This window comes from Lissotriton vulgaris, chromosome 10 (assembly GCF_964263255.1).
Source record: "Lissotriton vulgaris chromosome 10, aLisVul1.2, whole genome shotgun sequence".
Taxonomy (NCBI): Eukaryota; Metazoa; Chordata; class Amphibia; order Caudata; family Salamandridae; genus Lissotriton; species Lissotriton vulgaris.
The window spans coordinates 373,978,369-374,005,456 of NC_141698.1; the positions used below are offsets into that span (position 1 = coordinate 373,978,369).

Sequence of the window (27,088 nt, forward strand, 5' to 3'; positions counted from 1 at the left end):
AGGGCAAAAGTGAAAACATACTACAGGAGAACACAAGTCAAGCATAAGAACAAAAAATCCAAAATCATCAGTAGCAACACACTTCAACGAAATGAACCACAACATTTCTCAGCTTAAATTCAAGGTTCTTGAAGTGATCAATAAAGTTGAAGGAAGAGACAACCACAAACACCTACTCCGCAGAGAGAACTATTGGATTTATAGACTTAACAGCACTAAGCCCAATGGACTCAATGATCGTATTGAGGTTTCATGTTATTTATGATACTGATGAATTTATTAATTATGAGCCCTAAAAGCCGGTCAGCTTACACAGTTCTGTACATTTTTTCCTGATCATTAGCATATACTTAGTTTTATCTGGTCAAATGACTGGCATTGTTAGAATGAACTTTGAACCACCACTGTACTGTTTTTTACTGTATTGTTATTATTGTTTAGTCACATTTCAGTACCTTTATTGGCAACATTGCACACATACACTACATGGTTCTCCAGTAGTCCGTTTTCAATTTTTGCGCTTGATTACCACCACACCGCACTTTAAAATAGAAAAGCTGCCATTTTGTCGATGACATACTAGGCAGCTGCGTAGATTGCCTTGCACTAGAACCAGTCGTACAAATGTGAACCCCACAGAGTTATTTGTGCTCACCAAGATATCTAATCAGCATTGTTTTCACCATGAAAGATTTCTCCAGGTTTAACATTGCCAATTGTAACAATTAATACGGCGCATATTGTTTGTATTTCAGCTGATCACTGGTGACTTTGGCCTAAGCTATGAGCAGTCTAAAACGCAGATGGCACTTTGGGCCATTCTAGCAGCTCCACTCTTTATGTCTAATGACCTGAGGACAATCTCAAGCAGTGCCCGTGACATCCTTCAGAACCGACTGCTGCTTTACATAAACCAGGATTCCCTCGGGAGACAGGGAAGACTCATCATTCAGGTACAAAGTATCTGAACATTATACTTTTCACTTTAAGTTTACTCTACATTTAATATTCTGTTAATAAATGGTCTATTTCATCACATTTCTTGCATAGAGATCTGTAAAAATGTTTTGATCACAAATAATTGGTGAGGCATAGCAGGGGATGCCAATTCAGATATTAACATGGAATGTCAATAGGTTACGTTCGAAGGGGAGGAGGGATAAGATATTACAGTACCTTAGTGAATCTCCAACGCAAAGCCTGATCTTACAGGAAACACACCTGGTAAAAGAAGAGTGTGTGAAGATGTTCAAGAAGCATAGAAGGGTACAACAGATGATATGTGCAGATCAGACTGTGAACAAACGAGGGGTAGCAATAGTGAAAACACAGGGGGGCAAAATATGGTTATTGGTTACGAGGGTCGACAAGGGTGGCAGATGGATCATAGCAAGCATAGAAATAGAGGAAAGTTCACTAACATTAGTAGGATATTACAGTCCAAACTATGATGATTGTGAACCAATAAAAGCTATGTTTACCATCTGTTGGACTTCCCTGGGCCTGTTATTGTGGTAGGAGATTTTAATGCTATTATGGACTTGAGTTTAGATAACTCAAGTAAAAGCAGATCTATACCCACTCCCAAATCACGTGCCTTTTTGAAGTCCATGATTAAGCAATACGTTGTATATGATTTATGGAGAGAGAGAGGGTTGGATCCTTGCAGGGTGCCTCGTTTTATAACAAGAAATACAGGCATAGATCAAGGATAGATTACTTTCTGGTAGAGTGGAGCCTTAAAAAAGATATTATGAATATTGGGTATTTGAAGGCCCATTTGTCAGACCATTCAGCTGTAGCTATAACAGTCAGGACTACTAGCCGGCCTACAGAAAGGAGGTGGACACTAGACCATACTATTTTGACAGCTGCCGCGGTAATGGAAGCTTTGAAAGTGGAAGTAGGAGTATTCCTTAAAATTATTAGCAGCTCTGCTCCCACAGGGTAATCTGGGATTCGCTCAAAGCCTTTATCAGGGGTAAGATTACAATAAACAAGATAGGCCGGAGTTAGCCCGGCTAGAGGAAGAAATTAAAAATCTAGAGACCAACATAAAGATAAATGTAGCCAATGAAAACAGGATTTTGGTAGAAAAGAAACTGTCTATTGAAAAATCAACTGGAAGAAATTATCCAAAGTCAGATTAAAAAAAGAATTTGGGATGCAAGTAAGTTGGCCCACTTTGAGAATGGGGAGGGAGCAGGGAAGTTTTTAGCATAGAAGATCCAGCCAGACCATAATAGAAACCGGATCAATGAAATTAAGGTAGGCCAGTCAGGGGCCATGCTGACCAGTGAGATGAAGATGAAGGAGGCATTTACAGAGTACTTTCAGGATCTCTACTCAGAAGAGGGAAGAGCTTCAGAAGAAGAGGTGAATATCTGGTTAGCAGATTACATCAAACCCCTTGATCTAAGGCTGAAAGATATTCTTAACCAGGATATTACAAACAATGAAGTCAGGATGGTCAACAGACAAATAAGAGAGGTAAAGCTGCAGGACTGAATGGGATACTAGCGGAGCAATATTACATTTTTGGGGAGGGGTTAACCCTTTTTTTCACAGCAATGATTAGGGAGATTTTAGATAAAGGGATGCAGCTACAAAAATCATGGGATGAAGCGATAATCATGTTTATTTTGAAGCTAGGCAAGGACCCCACCTGCTGCGTATAGACCAATATCACTTTTGAACACCGACTATAAAATCTTCACTAAAATCCTCGCTGTGAGGTTAAGTAAGATAGCCAGAGAGGTGATTCATAAGAACATAATTGGTGTACAGAAATGACATTCCCTTCATTTGAGTAAATGATGAATGACTGAGGGCAAGTAAAATGGGCATTGGAAAGAGCGTATTGGTTTTCTTGGCAATGCATCCATTGGGGGTGAGGTCGGTGTCTAGGGTGACTCTGAATGTCTTGGCTCATAGGGAAAATTGGGATTTGAAAACATCCAGATTCACATTGTTAATTTTGGACTGGTTGTAGCATGTTCTTGACAAAAAGTCAGAATTCTGTTTTGATCGCGCTCTGTTTAGTTTCATCTAGTTGCATTACATCCAGGTTTAGGCACAATGCAGGCAATGTTTGAATCATTTGATGTTTGTAGGAGTGGAGTTTTCCAAGCAGAGTGGTGTCCTCAGCATACTGGTGCATTATGATGCTTTTATCAGAGAGTGGAGTCCCAAGGGACTCCATTTAAAGGTTGAACATGACTATGGCAACATTAAAATCATGGTCAGTGGTGGGATGGCTTGGGGAGGCACACATAGAGTTCCTTGGGGCAGAGATCAAAGAGGACAAGATTAGGACTGCAGTAATGCTTCTCCGATGTGGCAAAGCACCCGGCTCGGATGATCTGCAGGCTGATTTTTATAAGACGTATGTCGATTACTTGGTCCCAATTCTCAAAGGGGTATACAACAAAGCTAAGAAGGATGGAATCCTTCCTCCGAGCAAGTGTAAAGCAACCATAGTTTCACTGTTAAAGGCTGGGAAGCCTGAGGATAGATTTGAATCATATCGGTCACTATCCCTTATAAATTGCGATATCAAGGTATTAGCCAAGGTACTTGCGAATAGGTTAAATCTCCTCATGGGTTCCCTAGTTCTGCCCAACCAGGCGGGGTTCATTCCGGGTCGCTTGACCTCACATAATCTGCGCACTCTATTTTCGCTGTTACAATATGTGGACCCTGACATAGAAGCTGTGGTGGTCTTCTTAGATGCCACCAAAGCATTTGATTCTGTATCTCCTGGGGGTGATTGGGAGGATGGGGGTATCCTCTGGTTTCCTCTCCTGGATAGGGCTATTGTACCTGTAACACAGGCCAGGCTGTCGGTGAATGGCAGGTGCTCTGCCCCATTTCCAGTATCATGCGGGACGAGACCGGGGTGCCCGCTGTCGCCCCTATTATTTGTGTTGGCTATCAAGCCATTAGTGGCAAAGATCCATCAAAAATTCCCATAGCATGCGATTCGGTACCCCACCAGACAAATTCTGATATCGCTCTATGCAGAAGATATTACTTTATAGATCCACAGATTAGCCTAAACTCCACAGTTCGGGAATTTACTGCCTTTGGAGAGATATCGAGAATCACAATTAATTGGACAAAGACGCTGCTGTTTCCATTAACCATAGCTACTCACCCATACACTCTGGATTACCCTATAGAATGGTGCCAGACAGAGGTAAAGTACTTAGGAATAACAATCACTCAGGACAGGACAGAATTGATGCCGGTAAACTAAGTTGTGCTTTGACGTCCCTATTTTTTTTTTTTTATTGAAGCCAAGGTTTGTCAAACATGAACATTTACATATTGCAGCATTATATCATAGCAAAGAACCTAAACAATGAAAATCTATTTTAATAAAATGAATCCCAATGAGTCACTATCCCACATCACTGACTTGTTACACATATTCATAAAAAAGAGTTAGTCAGGTACAAAAATACAAATATCCCCTTGTAAACATTAACACAATAAATAGATAAATAGACAATTGACGAGGTCTAAAATCTCATTCCCCCCTCCACCAGCAAACAAGGAACTGCACCCTCTCCCTCTGCTTTAATCAAAGCTCGAACCCCATTTTTTATTAAATTTCTTAAGTTCCCCATTTCTTGCTGCAAAGGTGTATTCACTTTTCTTCACCCTTCTCATCTTTTGCCCCCATTCCAGGGCTGACGGAATTGAGTCGGAACGCCAATTTTGTAGGACCAGTGACCTTGCAATCGCCGTAGCTATGTACAAAAATCTAGTCACTGAATCTACAAAAGGGAGATCCGTATCAAAGCCAAATAAAATTAACCTGTCATTTACATCCAACTGTAAATTACATTCCTTTTCGAGATACACAAATACCTCTACCCAGTACACATCAGAAACATTGGGAAGACTGATTGGGGTACATCTTTGCAAGGGCAACTGGGGTTCGATACAGCAGCCATTTGCTAAAAAATAACATCCTGCGCCAGTTTGCCCCTCTTAAAGAGCTACAATTAAGCCTGTTGATAGTGGTCCAAATATGGGGGGAAATTTCACAGTTTTCCTGCTCTGCTCATTTCTTTAAAGCTTTAGGTTCAACATCCACCCCCCCTTACAGAGGTCAAATATTTCTTCCAGTCACCAGGCTTCCTGTCTGATACCTTAACTAAATGATCCTCCACCAACTGATTTAGAACCAAAGAGGACATGAAACGTGTTTCAGCAAGATATTTAAATAAAGTGCTATAAGAGTTCATTAAGATAAAATCATTGGTCAATGATTGGCACATATCTACTATAGACACCCAGTTACCATCCCCTATAAAATCAGAAATTTAACATACCCCGCTTCTGCCCATTTTACCGCCAGATATCTGGGTTCCCTAACACCTATCAAGCGGAGGATTTCTCCTAACAAGGAAGCAGAGTTAATTGCCGGTATGGAATATTTTTTAAAGAATGCCTGCCTTCTTTTAAAAAGCCATTGCAAGCTCTTGTAACGGACCAGCTTTGGAGATCTGAACATTAACAGGGGAGAATGAATTTGGCTGTCCTGACACATGAGATTGATAAAAAAGTTGGTAAAAAAATGTACTTTTGGTGCGGGCTTGAACCTCGATAAATATTGTGCAAAATACGCATCATAGTAGCTTTTAAGATTGGGAAGTAATAAACCACCCTGATCCAACTCTTCATATAAAGTGCTAAGTGCTAGACGTGGGACTTTTTTGCCCAAATAAAGGCTGTAAACAAGACTCAACTTTAAAAAAGAAAGAGCTTGATAAAGTGCACGGAATTGAGGCAAACAAAAAATTAAATACCGGTAAAATCGACATTTTGATCAGAGCCACTCGTCCCATTATAGACAAAGGAAGTAAGTTCCATCGGGAGAACAGCCCTTCAACTTTTTTTATTTGGGGAAGAAAGTTTAATTTATATAGATCATCAATTAGATTGGAGAAAAATATTCCCAAATATCTCTTTGAATTAGGGTTTACAGAACCCCGAATATCAGGGTGTAAATTTATAGTGTCACTCCGACACTGTATAACTTCAGTCTTGCCTTTATTTATGTGATATCCCCCTAAAGCTTCAAAGTCCTCAAACAACTTGAAGACCTTGGATTGCACCTCCACTATGGGCTTAATTAAAAGCAAGATGTCATCTACGTATAGCTTTATTTTGGGCATTGCTGTAATTGGGGGACGAATATCGCCACAATTGCGAATGGCTGTTGCTAGGGTTTCAATAAAGAACGCGAATAGCACCAGTGATAAAGGGCAGCCTTGCCTTGTGCCTTGCTTAATTTTAATAGATCCTACCACTTTCCGAATTAATGATTATATTAGCCACCGCATTCTCACATAGGCTCTGAATTAAAAGTATCAATGACCGTGGGATATTAAAAGAGTGTAAAATCTAAATAATTTCTCCCAAACCACAAGGTCAAAGGCCTTTTCTGCGTCTAATAATAAGACAAGAGCCAGAATCTTCTGACCCTCAAAGTAATTCAGGGCTTCTGCAAGAAAGTGGGTTTTAGTGGCCAATTGTCTACCATCCAGAAACCCATTCTGGTCAGGATGGATCAACTGTGCTGCGAATCTATTGAATCTACAAGATAAACGTTTTGTGATGATTTTGGAGTCCTAATTCAGCAGGGTGATCGAACGATAGGAGCTAGGATCCATCTTATCCTTACCTTCCTTTGGGAAACAAACAATGTTCCCCTGCCTAAAAGATTCCGGGACTGGCCCTCCTTCTAATAAAGAATTAATCAGGGCAAAAAAAAGTCTGATAGTGCCCCAAAAAAGACCTTAAAAAATTCTTGGGGTAATCCGTCTGGACCACAGGCCTTGCCATTCGCCAGACTTTTTACAACTTCCTCCAGTTCTATTAAGGAAAAAGAGCTCGCCATAGATTGATTATCTATTTCAGACAGAGTTGAGGATGGATTTTCCTGAAGGAATTTAGCAAGTAGTTGGTCATCCACCCTTTGTAATTTACCATAGATAGAATCGTAGTGGGCCATCATGATTTCTCCAATTATCCCTGGGTCTTCTGTGGGAACTGCTGCCAAAGGGCATTTTAATGCTTTAATTTGATTTGCTGCGGCCTGCTCTTTGGCCTGCCATGCCAATAACCTACCTGTGAAATTACTTTCCTCATATACTTTCTGTTGAAAGCATTGAAAAAAGATCTCACTTTGGATGTTATAGGCAGAGCAGAGCTTGCGTTTGGCCTGATCAAGAAGTTTTTTTATTAGAGACAGTAGGGTCTTTCAAAAATATCTCATTGAGGGCATGGATCTTGTCTTCATGCTATAACTTCTCCAGCCTAGCTTTCTTGGACATGGCTGAGTGAATCCCAAATTATATGTGGTGCAGCAGACAGAGTGTTCTGATTTGAAAATTGTCTGATCTCTGAATCCATAAACTTTACCCACTCTTTATCATTTAAGTACTGCTTATTGAAAACCCACCGTTTTGGAAGTCTCAATCCTTCCCCCAGATGGATTTCCAAAGTCAGCATTGCGTGGTCTGAGAATGCATTAAAGGAACATTTTTGTTGGGAAAACTCTAACCCCTGGGAAATAAATAAAAAATCAATACGGGAGGAGGAACAGAACCGACCAGATCCACACGTGTATTTCCTTTGAGATGGAAACGCTAATCGCCATGGATCATGTAAGTTCAAAACAGATTTAAAATTTTTCAAAGCTCTAAAGAATCTGGGCTTTGTCTGCCTCTTCCCTGTACTGTAGAATCTAGCCGTGGATCCATCAAGATATTAAAATCTCCTCCTAAATCGCTGATCCTGATCAGTGCTAGAAAGAGTTCCTCATAGGGTTTCATATTGTTCTCTACCGGTGCATTGAAACTCACAAATGTGAGAGGGCGAGGTTTGGATCTAAACGCGAAAGAGGCCCAGCACCACCTCCCAGATGGATCGCTACTGGAGTTAATAAACTCTGCTTGTAGATTTTTCTTAATAAACATAGCGGTCCCTCTATGGGATACTGAGGAAGATGAGAACCCCCTAAAGCCTGTTAACATTAAAAGAGACAACCTTTAAAGTTGACATTTTAGCCATATATAAACAGTAGTGACTTTTCTAGTGAATCAGATGAAACAAATAGAAAAAAGCAATAGAATACGAATATGAACAAACGACCGGCTTAATTTTTTGCCCTTTGCCAACCCCTCCCCACCCCCCGAAAAAGTGGACTTCCCCCCTCAACCACACCTTCCACTTTCCCTTCCCCCAACTCAATTTGAGTGTCATGTTGCTACACCCTGGTACGCTTCACTACCAGCCCCCCAGCAATGTGAATCACAATTTCTCTTCTGCGCCTTGCAACTAACCATCATTATTTAATCTACTCAACCTACTCAGCTTAATATTCAATCGCTCCCTAACTATGCACTAGGCTATGATTACCCATTTTAAGAGACTTTGCTGGGCTCAGGAGCCGACTTGCTCCCTTTAACACAAAAGCAATCGGACCTGACTTTTAACTCCGTTATTCAATCATCCCTAATCGATCAGTTAAGGATAAAGTATCTGATCTGGCATACTAGATTAGGGAACCATATCCACTTTCTCAGCCCCTGCATCTTAATAATAAGGTTTAGAGATTTAAGCTAATTGCTTGGCTCACCACCGCCACGTTAGACCTTTCTATTATTAGATGCTGAAGAAATGCCCTCCAAGAACCCCTGAGCTTCGTCTACGTCTGAAAACATAAAGAACTTCCCTTTAACTAGGACTTTAGCTCGGATTGCTGGGCAATTTATGCTTGTGCCCTTTTTGCCCTAAATAGTTGCAGCATTTTAACAAATTCTTTCTTACGGCGAGCCGCGACCGCTGACATGTCAGAGAAGATACGACATTTTGTAGTCTCATTAACGGCAAACTGCCTTTGCTGTATGGCTTTTGTTAAAACTGCTTCCTTAACTCGAAAATCAGAAAAATTAATCAGGATCGTACGTGGAAGTGCCGAGTTGGGTAATGGCTTTGCCGGGACACGATGAGCTCTTGTAATCGTAAGGTCCCCTTGGAAGTCCGGCATGACCTTTTGTTTGATAAAGGTATCCACCCAACTCAAAGTCTGAGAGCCTTCCTCGGGTACTCCAACTAAGCGAAGATTAGACCTTCGGGAATGGTTTTTCAATTCTTCCACCTTAGATTCCAGTGTCTGTTTTCCTTTCGCCGCTATTTAACCTCTTTCATGACCGTGGACAGCTGATCCTCTAACACAGAGATTCTTTCCTCAGCCTCTTGGAGTCTAGTAGGGAAGCTCCCCATTGTGTTCTCAATTTTTTCGAGATGGAGACTGAGGGAGGCCAGTTCTGCTTTCTGTACCTTTTTTAAGTCACAGACTTCCTCCAGAATCAGATTGAGCATATCTTTAATGCTCATTTCGAAGGCCCCAGTTGTCTCTACCCTTGGATCGATACTAGCCTCAGAACTTAGATCGGTCTGCAGAGAGAACAAAGCCGTCGGGAGGATTGTACCAGAGGGCGAAACTCTCAATTCAACCCCTTCCACCTCCTCCGGGTGATGGGGGTGTCTGAACCACAGCTCTCAAATCTGGCCCTTGACTCTTCAGAGGATCAGCCTGTTGAACACTACCTTGCTCCTTCCCTGAATTAAATAAATTGCCGACAGGGACCCGATCCGAATAATGGGGATAGCGGGGATTTCTTTATTGCCGACATTCAGGTTACTTGAAACCTGTATACCGGTAGAAGCCGAGATTGCCGGACAGCTTGCATTTAATAATGGACCTTGGGGCTCTTGAGATGTTTGTGCAATTCTGAAATTCTCTGGTCCCAACACCTCCACTCCGATGTCGGTGGAATTCTGTACGCTAGATTTGGGGGTACATGGGCTGTGAGGGCTAGTAGAGGGAGCCTGTACAGTGGGTATAGTAGGCATAATAGGTTGGTTTCTAAAAAGAGCAAATTGCTTAACCCCCTTCAGTGCCATCTCTTTCTTCTGCGCCTCTAAATCACAGTCATCTTCCTGTACACTGTTCTGGGGATGTAGGGAGATAGCTGTGGTTATTGAATTCGAGCTTGAACCCTCACCGGGGTTTAACCCTGATAATGCGAGTTGCTGAGTAATTGCTGCTGGGCTCCCTTCTTCTATCTCCCCCTCTGAGCTTTCAACTGTAGAATCCAGAGAATGCGAGGGGGTAGCGTTTTCTATTCCAGCCAAGCTCACCGCTTTCTTTGCCTCTCTAGCCTCTCTCCCTCATTTCACCAGCAGGAGGCGGGCTTTAGCCTTAGCGAGACGAGTATTCTTTTGCATCTCAGGGGGGGTCACACATAATGTTTTCTTTAATCAAAGGAAATAATGAAGAGGAGAAGATTCTGCCTTTAATGTTTTGATAAGTCAACTCCTGAGACTCTAAAAGCTTCGAGCACTATGCGTCAGCAAAATGCCAATGTCAAATTTCTGCCCCCCGGCTCCTCTTTCTCTTTTGCCCTTCACCCCCTCGTACTTCAATTTTCCTGTTGATTTTTTTGCTATTTGACACCTCCTCTCCTCTGTACAGGGGTAGGTCAGGGGTTTTAACAAGGCGCGGACTCGTCGCTCTTCACTCTGTTCTTCACTCCGCTGGAGACCACTTCACCAAGCTCCATGCCTCAGTGCCTCCTTGCTGCTTGCCGCCGCTCGCTGGGATCACATTCCCCCGAGTGCTACAAAAACCAGGTTATGTCTGCTGCCTTCGTCCGCGGCATGCGGGGGGGAGGACGCAGCTCACCCGGTCCACAGGAAGACATAGGAAGCGTTGAGAAGCCGCCATGGAAAGAAGGTTGCCAGGAAGCGCTGCCGTCCACTACGTGCCACTGCTCACCATTACTGAGGGGCGGAGTGAAGCGTCACCTGGCTACTCGGCGGCGTGGTACTCTGTAGCCATCCGCGAAGATAACTCTCACTTTGACGTCCCTTACGTACATGATAGCACATTGGATTGCTCTACCCCACTCTATGGAGGGACACATATTATGAATAAAAATAATAATACTACCCAAGCTGTTGTACCTGTTTCTTAACAAACTGTACAACTCAGGCCCACATTTATTTTAAATGCTCCAATTGCAGCTGATTGGATTGACATGGGGGGACAACCCAGGATAAAGTTTACATAAGTGGGCTTTGAGGCACCGGACATGAAACTATACTACATATGTGCGCAGGCACACTATGCCACTATGCCACATTCGGGTTTCACCCTTCTCCCGTACATGCCACACCTAGCCATTGAGCAGGGATATATGGATCCCATTCCACTAGCGGGATTTATTGTGCATAAACCCAAGGGCAGGCATTTGGACCCCACCACTGTAGATTGCACCAAGGCGGCATGGAGGGGCGTAGCTGCTAGGCTCGAAATACCAATGCTATATTCACTGGACCTTGAGGTAGCGGGAGACGTGGTCTCTCAGCGAATGCTGTACAAATTCCAAATGAACACATGGAGAGACCTCTATAATACTGGGCTTTTAAAAACTAAGGAACAATTTTTTCCACAATAGTGAATCCACGTCTGTGGAGTTGTTCATGTATGGGACACTCTGCCAGAGCGTCAAGGCTACCACACCTGACTTCCCTCGAGAGCCACAAATGCTGGGCCCACTACATATAATTTTACAGTGCATGTCCCCTTCTCACATAGTTTCCCTGCCACACCGCCACATGCTGGCATCAGAGGCACATACTCCTGCTGCCTCCTGGACACAATGGGAGGTCGATATTGGCATACCCCTGCCGGATAAACAGTGGACATATTGTTGTAATCAGGCAGGAAACATATTAGCAAATAGCGCCTTGAGGATAATACATTATACATTTCTTCACTGACTCTGTATTACACCCCTGCTGAGAAGCATAGGTTTCAGATCCAGACAGATAATAGATGTGACAGGTGTGGGCGGGGAAAGGCGGACTTCCTGCACTTAGCATGGGCATGTGTGAACCTATCATGGCATATTGGCGGCAGATCCTAGAAGTGCTCGGAGAGATGGTAGGGATGCCGTTGCCGATGTCTTTCATTATGGCCTTGCTGGGGTATACTGAGGAAATTGAGGCAGCTTATAGGAAATTTGCTGCAGTAGTGTTGGCAAAAAGAAAGGTAGCTTGCAGGTACGGACAGGGCAGAGCGCCAATATTCAAGGACTGGATCCAACACCTTATAATATGGCAGGAACAATCTCTTTTATATATACTGAACTCATCCCTCCGGTCTCAAGGCCGAGAGATATGTGGGATCCCCTGCAAACATATGTATTAACACACACACCTTCGAGGGATTGGGAGTGCATGTAAGATTGTTGTGGATTAGGAGTGTAGGAGGAAAGAAGAGGAGGGTTGGCATGTGTATCAGGTCTTCTGTACTGTGGGGCCATCGCCCTGTGTACGGCTGTGCTGTTTTTCCAAGGATGACATGTACTTATTCACTTTCTCCAACTAATACATGATGTTGTTGATGCAGATCTTTTACTGGTTTTTGTATCTTTAAAACTTCAATAAACAAATAAAAAAAGATTAAACCCTTAGTGGCTCTGTTGGTGAGAGGATTATTCTAGCACTCAGAGGTGCCCATGTGAAGTAACTATTATTTATTTGATAGAACAGAGGAGACCCAGTCAAAGGTGTTGCCAGTGTATCCCGTTCGAGATTGCAGGATATAGTTGATGGGATGAATCATGATGGCAGTGGTGGCTTATAGTTCCAGCAATATCAGTAGGCAGTGGTCATCTGTGAAATGTGAAAGCATTAGTATTGGCAAATGCCATTGTTGAGTCTGCAATACATTCTTACAATTCTGTTTTGCAAAATTCCCAATTTTGATTGTAATGCATGGAAGCTGCGGGTTTCATTGCTACAATCTATTGGCATATTTTAGTATTTCAGACAGACTTGAAAGCCTCCAGCTGACATAAGTTTCAAATGCTTCATCACACACTGATTTTATAGAATTATTTTAAAATTAATTGTCCCTCCTTTTTTCAATCTCTATGTTGCAAATCAAATGCACAGTATTTGTAGATATCTAGGTTCCGATTAACCTTTGCTTTGCTAATTCCCTTTTAAAATAATTAGTCAAAATATTTGAAAAAGAAACAGCTTTTTTATGTTTAATAAGCTTTATTAAGTAAGTAACAATTACATAAGAATAGAGCATGAGAAACAAAATATCCACAATATAATGGAGAAGTCAACGGGTAAAAAAATCAGAGTAGAAAGCTGGTTATGTTTTAGTAATAATACAGGAAAAACAGGGGGAGGGAAGAGAGGAGATAAACAAGGGAGAATAATAACATTCTTCAAATTGAAGATCATGAGAATACATTTTAGACTTATTAAACCTAAACAACAAATTAAAAATAATATACGAATTAAACTTATCCAAGAGGCAGGTAGAAATATAACACCATATGAAATGCAAAAACCTGAAAAAGGGGAGAAAATAATGTAGGGGAGAAAAAACAACGATCAAAAGAACTATGGATGATGAAAATTCTCAGAACGGTTACGAGAAACGTGAAGTGAAATCCTAGTTAGATAATTAGTTAAGGGTAGCCAAAATAAATCCCTATTTACATATGGTTTAACAGAAGAAGCAAATGCAATATCTAATCTATGGTAATGACAGACATTATTCCACAAGGACCTCACTGAGAGGTTAGATTAGCATTTCCAGTTAAGTGAGATCTTCTGGAAAGCTCTTTTCTTGAAATTTGGAGCCCCCACTGGCCAGGAGGGACTCTTTCCTGGGCACCCGAAGATACGTTTATGATCCTATTTAAGTTGACCTAGTTGAACTTTCATAGAGGGTGTGCCGCCATCCCACTTCATATAGCTTATTCGGAAAGCTAAAGCCAACATCAAGTCAAATAAGACAATCCCAAAAAGTCTGACAAACAGCCCAAAAAGAGATTAAAGTTTATCAGAGGCGTGTGTACACTGAAAATAATAGAGAGGTGTTCCAAACATATTTCAAAAAGGAAGCAACAGCTGGGCAAAGGAAAAGAAGTTGCATCAAATCAACCAGAGGAGATTGACATGACCAGCAAACATCATCGTCAGAGTATGTAAACTTGGGTATTTGAGGGTGTATAGTATAATCTATGATACAGAAAGAACAGGGATTGAGTAGTAGTAGATGATCTAGAGGTCTTCAAAGACTTACTCCAGAGTTTGTTCCTGAAATCTATGCTCCAAACACAGCCCAAATCCACTTCCCAAGCAGCTTCTATTTTAGATTTAGGAAGGGCAGGAACAGGAGAAAGAAGGAGTTTATAGATCAAGGAAGCTTTGGGAAAAAATAGTTAATAATTTGAGAATAGGATTCGCTGCAGGAGTAAATTCAGAGGAAGGTAGAGAGTAAAAAACATCTAGGATAATTGCCATCAGAGTAGAGAAATTGTGCCAGAATGAGCAAGGGCATTTAAAAGTGTCTTGGAATTGAGGGAAAGAGCAAGGAGAAAAAACATCAAATAAGTCCTGAACCCATATAATTCCCTTACTTCTCAAGGATTTCTAAAAAATAGGTCTAGTATTAAGGGTAATGAGATGATTGTACCAAAGGGGAGATTGAAGAAAAGTAGTCCTAGAAATAATCTCCAAACTATAATGAGGTTTTAATATTGAACACGTGTGTTTAAATAACGGAAGAGAGGTAAAATTAGCTTTTGTTGAAAAACTAAGAACTTCCTTGAAAGAAAAGGATGCAAGTAAGTAAGGAGCGTTCAATGGAAACACTACATTGGAAAGGAGCCATTTAGAAGCTGATAGAAGGCAAAAGGCTTTATGATGCAATCGAAAATCAGGAAAATTCACTCCACCCGAAGATTTAGGTTTACGGAGGAATGCAGAAAAAGTTTAGATTTGTTATTGTTCCATAAAAAGTTAGAGAGAAGGGAGTCAATTTTTTTAAAATAGATATTAGGGATGTGAATGGGAATCATAGAAAGAATATATAATAAAATAGGAGTAATCGTCATTTTGATCGAATCAAGCCGTCCCCACCAAGAAAGAAAAAGAGTAAGCATGGGCGCAAAATCCGTTCCGCTCGCTTGTGGATTTTCGGCAAATTTGCAATCCGCTAACTCCCGCGAATTTGCCGAAAATCCGCGAGTCCGCAAGCGGAACGGATCCAGGGGCAAAAGTTCAAGCTTCAAGCTAGTAACTATTTTAGAATGGCGCCTTCAAGCTGCCAGCGCCATTCTAAAATAGTTACTAAGTTAGCTTCAACAGGAAGCACTAATAGAAGCAGGTGCTCGAGTTTAACTGAATTCGAGCACCTGCTTTATTTTATCTATTAGTGCTTCCTGATGAAGCTAACTCAGTAACTATTTTAGAATGGCGCTGGCAGCTTGCTGGCGCCATTCTAAAATAAAACAGGAGAGGGGCAGAGGGCAGAAGGGTACAAAGACGAGTGTGGCAGAGGGCAGAAGAGCACAAAAACGAGTGGGGCAGAGGGCAGAATGGCACAAAATCGAGTGGGGCAGAAGGGCATAAAAACGAGTGGGGCAGAGGGCAGAAGGGCACAACAACAAGCGGTCTCACAAAAAAACCCCCGCGAACACGAAAAGCACCCCGCGAACACGCAAATCGCCCTGCAAACACGCAAAAAAAACGCAAATTCGCACAAATTCGCGAATTTTGCGGATCGCAAATTCGCAAATCCAAAAATTCGCAAATTCGCAAAATCCGCCCATGCTTAAAAAAGAGGGTTCTAATAGGATAGGAGTTTAGAGATGCAACAAGCACCTCCTTCATATTGATTCTAACTGAATCAAATATGGAGTTATTAAACCAATTTCCAAATACATGATTTTAGAGCTATTCCAATGGAAACCGGTTGCATCAAAATGTTGTTTAAAACAACATTTTGTAATAGGAAGAATTTCTGTCTTATCGGAACTTCTCTTATAACCAGAAACAAGAGAAAAATCTGAGATCTCTTGCAGAAGAGGAGGGATAGGAGTTTCGGGATGAGATAAAAAGTAAGATATCATCCGCATATGCAGATCATTTCAAATGATGATCCCCGTATTTTAAACCAGAAATGGATAAGCTATGACCGATATGTGATAAGAAAGGCTCAAGAGATAAAATAAAAAGAAGGGACGAGAGAGGGCAACCTTGACGTTCACCGCGGTGAAGGTTAAAAGATTGAGAAACAAGACCAATAACAATAACAGAAGCTTTAGAAGCTGAATATAGTAAAGATATTAAAGAAATACATTTAGGACCAAAACCATACCAATGGAGGGCTTTCAATAAAAAAAGACCAATTAACTCTGTCAAAAGCCTTCTCTGCATCAATAGAAACAGCAGCGAGAGGGTATGAGAGAGATGAGGCTTTATTTAAAACAATAAAAAATAAACAAGAGTTGTCAATGTTAATCTACCCTTGACGAAACCACATTGCTCTAAACCAATTAATTTCAAGATGCAGCGCGAGTAGCTTGGCAAAAATCTTATAATCAAAGTTAACCAAAGAAATAGGACGGTAGCTTTTACATTGTTTGGGATCACGGCCATCTTTATGAATTAAACAAATTGTAGCATCTAATAAAGTACCCTGTGCTTTACCATTAGTGGGAAAGAATTGAAAAAGTTGGAAAAGTTTAGGAAATAGAAGATGTGAAAAATTTAGAAAGAATTCCACCGTGAAACCATTGGGACCTGGTGTTTTGTTTTTCTTAAGGAGATTTCAAGATTGAGAGATCTCTTGGATAGAGAGATCAGATTCTAGAGACCCAAAATCAAGATCTGCATGAGAAGGGGGTGAAACTTGATTAAGATATGAGTCAATAGACGAGGGAAGTGGGGAAGACTCTGGGGTATATAACGTTTTGTAAATGGGTCTCTTGCAGTAGAACTAGATAAGGAATATATGTAGCTAGGTGTGATAATATTCTCTGCTTCTTTATGGGATTAATAAAAACTTTTACATTCCATGAGATAACTTTGAACATAAATAGAATGAGTAAAAAATAGAATCACATGATGAAAATTGATGCAAGAAAAAAAGAGAAGGGAGATGTATTGAATGAAGAAGGTGAAGGAGAGAAATCGGAAAGAAAAGGGGATAAAAGAAGCAAGAAAAAACAGTACAAGTCAACCATTAAAGAAAAATACATGTAGTAACAATAAGAATAGGAAAAAGGAGCTTGACGACTGTAATACGTACCTTTTAGGGAGGGGACTAGAAGAAAAAATACAAGGAGTGGCAAGACACAAGTGGAGACGGCATACCCAGACAGGAGGAGCGAACCACAACATGGTGAATAAAACGAGCAGGAAACGGATATACAAGGAAATGCCAAACACAAATTCTGTGGTAAGAGAAAAACAGAAGAGACAAAAAAGAATGTCATACTATAGAACAGATAACAGCAAACAAGTGTCAGCAAACAATAAGCAACCTGTAGGGAAAAAGTATCTGATTAAATCATGTAGAGCAACCATATTGCAAAAAGAGAAATCAGTCGAGGTATCGAAGTTACAGAGGAAGAAGGACCAGCAATTTCCATCAACGTTGTAGAGTGGGAATGAATGAATTTTCCCAAGTCTACTGGATCCTCAAAGGTGTATGTTTTTTTTTTAAATCACCTTATATAAGCATGGGTGAAAGAACCTACATCTTGCACCCATTGTGTGCAGAGCATGACGAAGATCGAGAAAATCCTTACGACGTTTGGCAGTTGTTGAAGAAACGTCCTGAGAGATGCATAATTTGGAACCAGACCAAGAAAGCTGTTTTTTTGGCTTTGGCAGAGTTTAAAACTTGTAGAAGGTTAGTAAATTTCAAAAAGAGGAAGATTACACATCTTGGTTTCGTAGGAGCTGACGTAGATGTCAAACGAGGGCCCAACCTATGAGCACGCTGACTGCTTAGGCTTGGAGATGGAAGAAGGTCCAGAAGCTTTGGGAGAAAGGTGGAGAACAAATTAACAGGGTTCTCACCTTCCAGGCCCTCCGGAAAGCCATATAAACAAAGATTATCGCCTCTATTTTGTTTTTTCAAATCTTCAGAATATTTCTTAGAAAGTAGGACCTCCTTTTCTAGGGTAGCGACCTTGACAGACACATCATGAATCTCTCCAACATGTTGTTCCACCATGGAAATACGAGACTCCATAGATGTCCACTTAGAAGCCAAGACTTGCAGATGAGAATTTGTTTCCTCAATAAATGGACGAAGAGCACCTATTTCATCCAGTACAGTGTCCAAGGAAACAGGAGAGATCGACTTTGGTGGAGAAGGAGGATCCTGCTTAAGATGTTTGGTGTCAGAAGATGAAATTTGCAATTTAATTGAAGTCGGTGAGGCCACCGATCTCAATGAACTAGATTGCGCCATCATGCCGGTACTCTGTATTGAAGAAGTAGTATGAGAAGCGCAGGAGTCAAAGCACTGATATTAGACTTTTTATTAATAAAAGGCAGTTTTTACTCCTTACCATAGGTAATGTCCAGAGAGAAAGCCAAAAAGCTGTTGGAAATAGGCATGCAACTTTTCAGCAAAAAGAAGGTCTGATGATATAGTGCGCTTGAAGAATGAAATGCAGAAAGTAAACATTGGGAATATTCAGTGTCCTATACCTCCATCAACTCCTATTTCTCCATTAAAATCTCTTCATTCCAATCAATCAAGTTTTTTTATCAGTTTCAAAATCCTTCTTCACAGCTACCTAGTCACCCAAATGTACAGCCAATTCCTCATGTGTGTTCAGACCCCCGGGAGATGCTTCAAGTTGTAAAGCTCTGCATCACATTAGACCTGCATCAGGTATAATGTATACAGGTTGGGCGATCCCATGCAGGAAGGCCTCGTAAAAGTGGCGCAGTGAAAACTTCAAGATTTCACTGCTTTACTTTTAGGACGCCACAGCGTCAAAACCTTACGCCTGCTTGAAGCAGGAGTAAGGAGTGACGCAGTACAGTACGTATAGGCCTTAAAATACATTGTTGGAGTTGAGTTGTGCAGTGTTGCTGGGTGGCCGGCGCGATGCTGGTCATTTTTTTAATTTTAATTTTTTAGAAGGGGACAGTGTGGCCACTTTCTTTTTTTATTTTGGGGCCCTGGGGACCCGATCCCCAAAGGGCCTGACCCCTATTTAAAAAAAAAAAAATCTAAACGGAAAGGGGGCCGTGTGGGCCCCCCCACAGGCTTGTTTTTATTTAAAAAAACAAGCGCCAGGGTATGGCGGTACCGGGGGCTGCAGGGGGCCGTGTGCCCCTGCGAACATTTGAGAAAAGCCCTAGGGGTGGTGGTCCCTGGGGCTTTGGTGGGCCTTGGAGGCCCCCCACAAATTAAAGAACAAGCCATGGGGAATAGTGGTCCCCGGGGTTGTGGGAGGGCCGCGTGCCCTCCCCCATATCATTACATAGTCCCGGGGAGGGGGCGGTTCCCGGGGCTGTGGGGGCCCCTGCGGCAATGCCCCGGGACCTAGCCCACCCGGGGGCTTATAGAAAACAAAGCACCGAAGCCCGCGCTTCATTTTGTTTTATAAGTTTGGCAGTATTTGCGACCCCAACTCGATTTCCGCTGAAATTTAATAAAACAAAAATGCTTTTTTTGGCCCTGGGGGTCCTTTTGGAACCTCCTGAGCATGCCTAGGGGGTCAGGGTGTTTCTACTCTGCCCCCTAGCTTGTTTTTTAACCTTTGTTTCCTTGTTTTCTTGTGACTCAGTTCTACCGAGTCACAAGATGGCTGCCAACACTTCCTGGTTTGGAGTGTTGGCAGCCAATCACAGTAAAGCTTGTGGTCGAGAGGGTTTGCGAATCCACCGCGTCCCTAAATATCAAAATTTTATTTTTTTAATTTATCAGCAACTATTGAACGGATTTACACCATTTAAAAAAAGGTCACTTTCAGAATCAAGCACTACCTTTTTGCCAAATTTGTTGTAATTCTGTTCAGCAGTTCGGGCTGTAGCCATGTCTAAAGTTTCCTATGGGAAATAACATAGGGAAAACACGCTTTGGGACCCCCCCTTTTTTCACGCCCCCTGCTTGGCGAATCATCCTGAAACTTTCAAGACAGGAGCTGACCTGAGCTGATCACACGTTTCTAAAATTTTGCGAAGATTCATCAACCGGCGCTAAAGTTATTGAAGAAAGAAAAATCGCTTTTTCCATGGAAAATAGCCCTAACTATACCTACCTACTGGCGACCGCCAGTAGGTAATATATAATGTCTTGAGCAATACGTCTTTGGAAACTGAAATCTATAAACATTCATGTAGAATACAAAAGAAAGAAAATTGGGATTTGTTGGACAAGGACAAATTTATATGACCACATACATAAAAAAACATTTCTAATTGATTGAAAAGCAACAAGGTTGAATGTTTAAAGTCAAAGAACCATACTTGTTTTTAATGAAAACTACAACCTCCAGAATGCCTAGAGACAATGAGCACACTAAGCGGGAAATGTTACTCTGTAACTTTAAAAGAACTGACTTCCTGAGATCAGACGATCGTGAGCAAGGGAGAGGTGCTCCCGAAACGCGTAGTTCGGTGTTTGTCTTTTGCTGCATAAATGCGATCTGAAGGCTAAAAATTGAATAAAAATAGAATAATTTCTTAAATACGAGAGTTCGTCCCGTTAATCCTTCTGTCAAAGAAGGTTTGTGTGCAATTTAGGAGCGGCGTGGTACCGCCGCAGGGAATACGAACCCAACGCCGAGCGCTGCAATTCCCGGGCACAGGGAAACAAAAGGAGCAAAATATATATATATATATATATATATATATATATATATATATATATATATATATATATATATATATATATATATATATATATATATATATATATATATATATATATATATATATATATATATATATATATATATATATATATATATATATATATATATATATATATGTATATTCACTGAAAAAACCATAGGATTTAGGCACGTTATAGTTAGGAATTAGCATTTAAAAAAGCCTTAGAAATTCACTAAAAAAACATAGGTTTCAGGGACGTTATAGTTAGTTGAACATTCGACTCATATAAAACCAGAGAAAATCTCCTGTTACAGTTAGCTGAGCTAACTATAACTTGCGCGCCCGCAATGCACTGCTGATGATGTCACATATTCATGACATGGTCAGTGACATCACTGATGATATCTCAAATTGCATCACTGATGACGACACTCATGACATCATCCAGTGAATGTGTGTTTCTGTAAAGGTTAAATATGTTTTATATATACATATGCCAAGGTGTATTGAAGAATAAATGCATTTACAAGTGCCTAAAGGAATTATTTTGTATGTGCGTGACTGACTGTTTAAGTAAGTGATGGAACGTGTCTTACTGAATGCATGGGTTAGTGATTAAACTGTGTAAAAGTCTGTATTAGTCTCTCCGTTGGTAAGTAAGCAAGTGCATGGATTGCTGAATAGCTACATGAGTGTCTATTTAGGTTATTGATTTGTAGCCTGAGTATCTCTATGGGTCCCTGAGTGTCTGTGTGGGTGGGTGCGTGGGGGGGTATGAGTCTGTGCATAGATGCCTGAGTGGGTGATTTCAGTGGTTGTATGGAATAAAAAGTGCATCTGCAAAGGGATGTATGGGTGCGTTAGTGTCTCTATGGGTGTGTTGGTGATTGAATAAATGTCTGAGTGGTGTATCTGTGACTACATATGTTTTCCGGTCCAGGGAAGACATGGCTTGGCAGTTCAGGCTGGACTGTTCCCATGAGGCACAGGGTCAGACTGATTTGCATATAGCCATGTCTGAACTGGGGTGGCAGAGTGGGCTAAAGAACGGTGATGGATTAAACCCAGATCTTTTGACTGGGTGTGAGTGTTTGATTGATTCAGATGCTCCGTCCATCACCACCCCCTTTTGTACTGCTTTTGGCCGCCATAAGTGTGGCAGGGTATACTCAGACGTGAGTCCCTTGCTCACTTTGCCACTAGATTCAAGCAAGCCGGGCTGAAGACGGCTGGAATGCCTGAAACCGGTCCTCGGAAGCTTGTTTCCGGTCCAGGGAAGACATGGCTTGGCAGTTCGGGCTGGACTGTTGCCATGAGGCACAGGGTCAGACTGTTTTGCATATAGCCATGTCTGAACTGGGGTGGCAGAGTGGGCTAAAGAACGGTGATGGATTAAACCCAGATCTTTTGACTGGGTGTGAATGTTTAATTGATTCAGATGCTCCGTCCATCACCACCCCCTTTTGTACTGCTTTTGGCCGCCATAAGTGTGGCAGGGTATACTCAGACGTGAGTCCCTTGCTCACTTTGCCACTGGATTCAAGCAAGCCGGGCTGAAGACGGCTGGAATGCCAGAAACCGGTCCTCGGAAGCTTGTTTCCGGTCCAGGGAAGACATGGCTTGGCAGTTCGGGCTGGACTGTTCCCATGAGGCACAGGGTTCAGACTGATTTGCATATAGTCATGTCTGAACTGGGGTGGCAGAGTGGGCTAAAGAACGGTCATGGATTAAACCCAGATCTTTTGACTGGGTGTGAGTGTTTGATTGATTCAGATGCTCCGTCCATCACCACCCCCTTTTGTACTGCTTTTGGCTGCCATAAGTGTGGCAGGGTATACTCAGACGTGAGTCCCTTGCTCACTTTGCCACTGGATTCAAGCAAGCCGGGCTGAAGACGGCTGGAATGCCAGAAACCGGTCCTCAGAAGTTTGTTTCCGGTCCAGGGAAGACATGGCTTGGCAGTTCGGGCTGGACTGTTCCCATGAGGCACAGGGTCAGACTGATTTGCATATAGCCATGTCTGAACTGGGGTAGCAGAGTGGGCTAAAGAATGGTGATGGATTAAACCCAGATCTTTTGACTGGGTGTGAGTGTTTGATTGATTCAGATGCTCCGTCCATCACCACCCCCTTTTGTACTACAAATGTTTTAAGGCAGTAGATGTGAGAGTTGGAATATATTAATCACTATATATGAGAGTAAGTTTTTTAAAGAGTGGGTGTATAAATAAGTGTCTGCTTCTATCAGTGATTGTATAAGACAGTAAATATGTGTTAGTATCTGTATAAATAAGTGATGTGGTATGTCTAAAAATAACAAAGTTGGTGTGTATAACTGTATACATGACTAAATGGGTATGTGATTGATTCTTTGCATGACTGACTAGGTGTGTGAGTAAATCTATGGATGAGTGGCGGAGTGTGACTGTATGTATAGATGTATGAGTGCATACTATATTCCTGTATTGATGAGTAACTACAAGTATAAGTGACTGGATGTGTGTGTGTGGACTTAGGAAATAGTCAGTGCTTTGTAGTATGTGGCATTCTTCTGTGTATGGTTTCAAAAATAGTAGTCAGCATTTTAGAATGGGTGTATCAAAGTTTACATTAGAGCATCAGTATGTGCATCAGATTGTCATGTGCATGATGTCATCAGTGATGTCAAGAGTAATGTAATTTGAGATGTCATCAGTGATGTCACTGACCATGTAATAAGTGATGTTATATGTGACATCATCAGCAGTGCATTGCGGGCGCGCAAGTTATAGTTAGCTCAACTAACTATAACAGGCGAATTTCTCTGGTTTTATATGAGTCAAATGTTCAACTAACTAGAATGTCCCTGAAACCTATGTTTTTTTGGCGAATTTCTAAGGTGTTTTAAATGCTAATTCCCAACTATAACATATCTAAAACATATGGTTTTTTCTTTGAATTTCTAAGGTTTTTTAAATGCTAATTCCCAACTATAATGTCTGTAAAACCTATGTTTTTTTCAGTGAATTTCAAAGGTTTTTTAAATATCGAACTACTATTGTGTATTTGTCATTAGTACTTTTTTTCTAACTTTTCAACTACATAAAATAAATTGCAAAAGTACTCTGTAACGTAATACATTTCACGAATTACAATCATTTTTTAAATAATGCAAAACAATTTAACATTCAGATAACAATTTTTCTCTCTTTTTTTGCTGTCATCAGCTACTACTTAACTTCACTATTCACAGTGATGTCAGTGTAGTTTCATCATAAACTGCAGGGAATAAAAACAATCAACTAGATTGTTAAAAAAAAAACTAATTTTCTCAAATGTAATACAAAATCAACACAAATAACACATCCAATTGTACTTCAAATGTTCAAATCTTACATTCACTTCGTACTTTGTCTGCACATTTTCCCAATACACCAGATAATGTGTCAAAAAATGTGCGTTGAAAGCATCCAGTATGAATTCCTTAAAGATCTTACGTAGTTTCTCTGCACATTTTCCCAATACGCGATATAATGTATCAAAAATTTTACTTTGAAAGCATCCAATATGAATTCCTTAAAGGTCTTAGGTAGTTTCTCTGCACGATTTTCCCAATACACCAGATAATGTATCAAGAATTTCGCTTTGAAAGCATCCAGTATGAATTCCTTAAAAATCTTACATAGTTTCTCTGCACATTTTCCAAATACGCCAGATAATGCATCAAAAATTTCGCTTTCAAACCATCCAGTATGAATTCCTTAAAGATCTATACACCTTCCCATGAAGCTGAATGGTGTACCTAAAATCTTTGTTTCAGAAAAATCAAGTATGAGTTGGGTAATTCATAAGGCAATCTCAGTTTTATTTTCAAGTGTGTATCGTTACTGTGACTCCAACCGTTATTACACTTTAAATAAACTGTATAATGTCCACTTGTAGTAGTACTTCCAGCATGGAAAACAAGAGCAACTGTTGCAAAAGTTCTTCCAGAAATAGATACTGATTAGCAACAACATTTTTAATTTTGGTTTCCACTTTTCTTCCATTTGGTCCACAGCGTTGCAGCATTATAATCAAATATTTTTCATATCTTTGTAGGTATAATGTAGATAGCATTCTTGATTTACAACGAGAACACATCATCTCATGATCAGCTTCTTTTACTAATTTGGAAAAAGCTAGAGATTTGCAGTCAGGTGTTGTTAAATATAAAAATTGTTCTCTGTCAACTATAACCCTTGAAGATAATAAACACTCTTCCCATTCATGTTCCCATTTGTAACTGAGTCCAAATAAACTCTCAATCTGAATTCCTTCATCTTCTAGTACTCCAAGCATAACCATCAGAAATTCTTGTGCATCTTGCTGTATATAAGCACTGAATGTTAAAGATCTAGTACATGTATCCAACAGTTGGCGAATACCAGAAGCAGAATGGATCTTACTTCTATCAGTGAAATATAACATTTGAAATAACATTACCATAGCAGTTGACACCAGAAGCATTTTCTAATTGGTATCCAACAACATCATCACTTGTTTGTATTTTCTGCTTCTTTACATCTTTTCTTTTCTGTTAATTTTCTTTCTGCTTTTCTGCATTTGCTCTCATGCATGGTTTTGGAGTCACTGGCAAAAAGAGGCCTCCACGAGTCCCAAAGTCTGCCGCATACAGTGTACAACTCTAAATTCCATCTCACGCAGGCAGTGGGCCGCCCTTCCGTACATAAGATTTTAGCCTACAGATTACACTCCCTGCCCCTTAAAGAATTATACACCACCGAACGGGCAGGTTCAGTGACCAAGGAATGCAGGCTTTGTAAATATAAATGGCAGTCCCTGGCCCACCTCCTATTTCGCTGCCCGGCCCTGCACACAGCTCACAGCCTTTACCTTAGGCCTATCATCTTACAGCTGGGGACGCGCACCGCAAAGGAGCGGTTCATCAATTATACACACTGAACTCAGTAAAACTGATGGCCACATTCGGCAAATTCATTCAACAGACTTGCACTAAGCTGATGGCCATCTCGAGCTAAAACGACTAGAGACTTGGCCGAGGTATGCTGGCCTGCAAGACTTTGGACATTACTCCTCTCAGCTCACAAGTACTCAGATTTTAATTACATAGACTTGCCTTAAAGAAGATGACTCCTCTGTTTTTTAACCTTTGTCATTTTTGTACCTTGGTTTTAATGTAATGGTTTTGAGTAACCAAACAATAAAATATTCATTCATTTATTCATTCATTCATTCATTCATTCATTCATTCATCAATAGTTAACTCTTCAACATGTTTGTGTTTTGAACACACAACACGTTTCTCATAAATAGGATATTCACCTAAATGGGGAGCATAAAGCCTTCTCTAACAATTATATTCTATTACACAATTAACATCAGCACTAACCTTGTTCTCATCAAAATCAATGACATAGAAAACCAGACAACGTTCTAACTCAAGATAATGCAATATATACCATTCCCTTTTTAAACACAGTTCTTCCAACATTTACCAAAGCATTATCTACACTTAAACCTTGTGATTTGTGAATAGTTATTGCATATGCTAAACAGAAGGTAAACTGTTTTCTACGAACATACACGTCTTTTACAAGCAAAAAACATGCGGCAGAACGTGAAATCTGTCTTACCTCTGCAAACTGATCAAATTTAATTTTCAAAAATGTAATTCCATTTCTATTTTGATATTTCACAAAATAAACAACTTTCCCCATTGCTCCATTCACTAAACCTTCTTCTACATTCAGATTACGCTTCAAAATTACTCGACAGTTTCAACATACATCTAAATTTTTTGTAAGCAAGTTTCTGTACTACTCACATTTTTTTCTACTTCAACATCTTTCCTTTTCGTCAAATATATATTTTTCTTCTCTTTTCTTTTTTTTTCACTTCTTCTAGGCGTTTCCAAATTTGAATCCAAACGAAATAATTTTCTGAAAACAAAAAATAGATTAAATTATTTTTTACATTTGTTTACTATGTTAAAATAATAACATACGATTACAAAACTTCCACTAACGACTTCCAGACCCAGTGCTGCAACGTAATGGAGCACAACAGACGAACACTACAATGACAAGTAGTGCCATAGAACATAAAGCAAGTATTTAATTATCTCTCCAAAACACCCCACCACCCCACAGCACTTTCTCTGAAACCCACCACAAACAACTTTATAAATAGTACTTTCAAAATGTTTAATCTATGTACTTAGGATGATATTATCAACCAAACAGCACATACAAAAAGTTCCATTATTAGCCTAACAATTTTATCTACAACTTCACAAACATAACACTGCACCCAAGGCT

The 27,088-nt window shown here is 40.6% G+C and overlaps 1 protein-coding gene and 1 long non-coding RNA gene across 2 annotated transcripts in view; both read left to right on the top strand.

The window, feature by feature from the left end:
* Nucleotides 1-27,088, top strand: part of LOC147685285 (alpha-N-acetylgalactosaminidase-like) — a 250,557-nt gene that overhangs the window by 212,363 nt on the left and 11,106 nt on the right. Inside the window, exon 7 of the mRNA XM_086941199.1 lies at nucleotides 756-953. Within this exon, the coding sequence (XP_086797325.1) occupies nucleotides 756-953 (198 nt within the window). The remainder of the gene's footprint in view (nucleotides 1-755; nucleotides 954-27,088) is intronic.
* Nucleotides 13,884-17,035, top strand: LOC147685286 (uncharacterized). The gene is made up of 2 exons (XR_015300431.1): nucleotides 13,884-15,054; nucleotides 15,743-17,035. It is a non-coding gene; the product is annotated as an uncharacterized LOC147685286 (long non-coding RNA).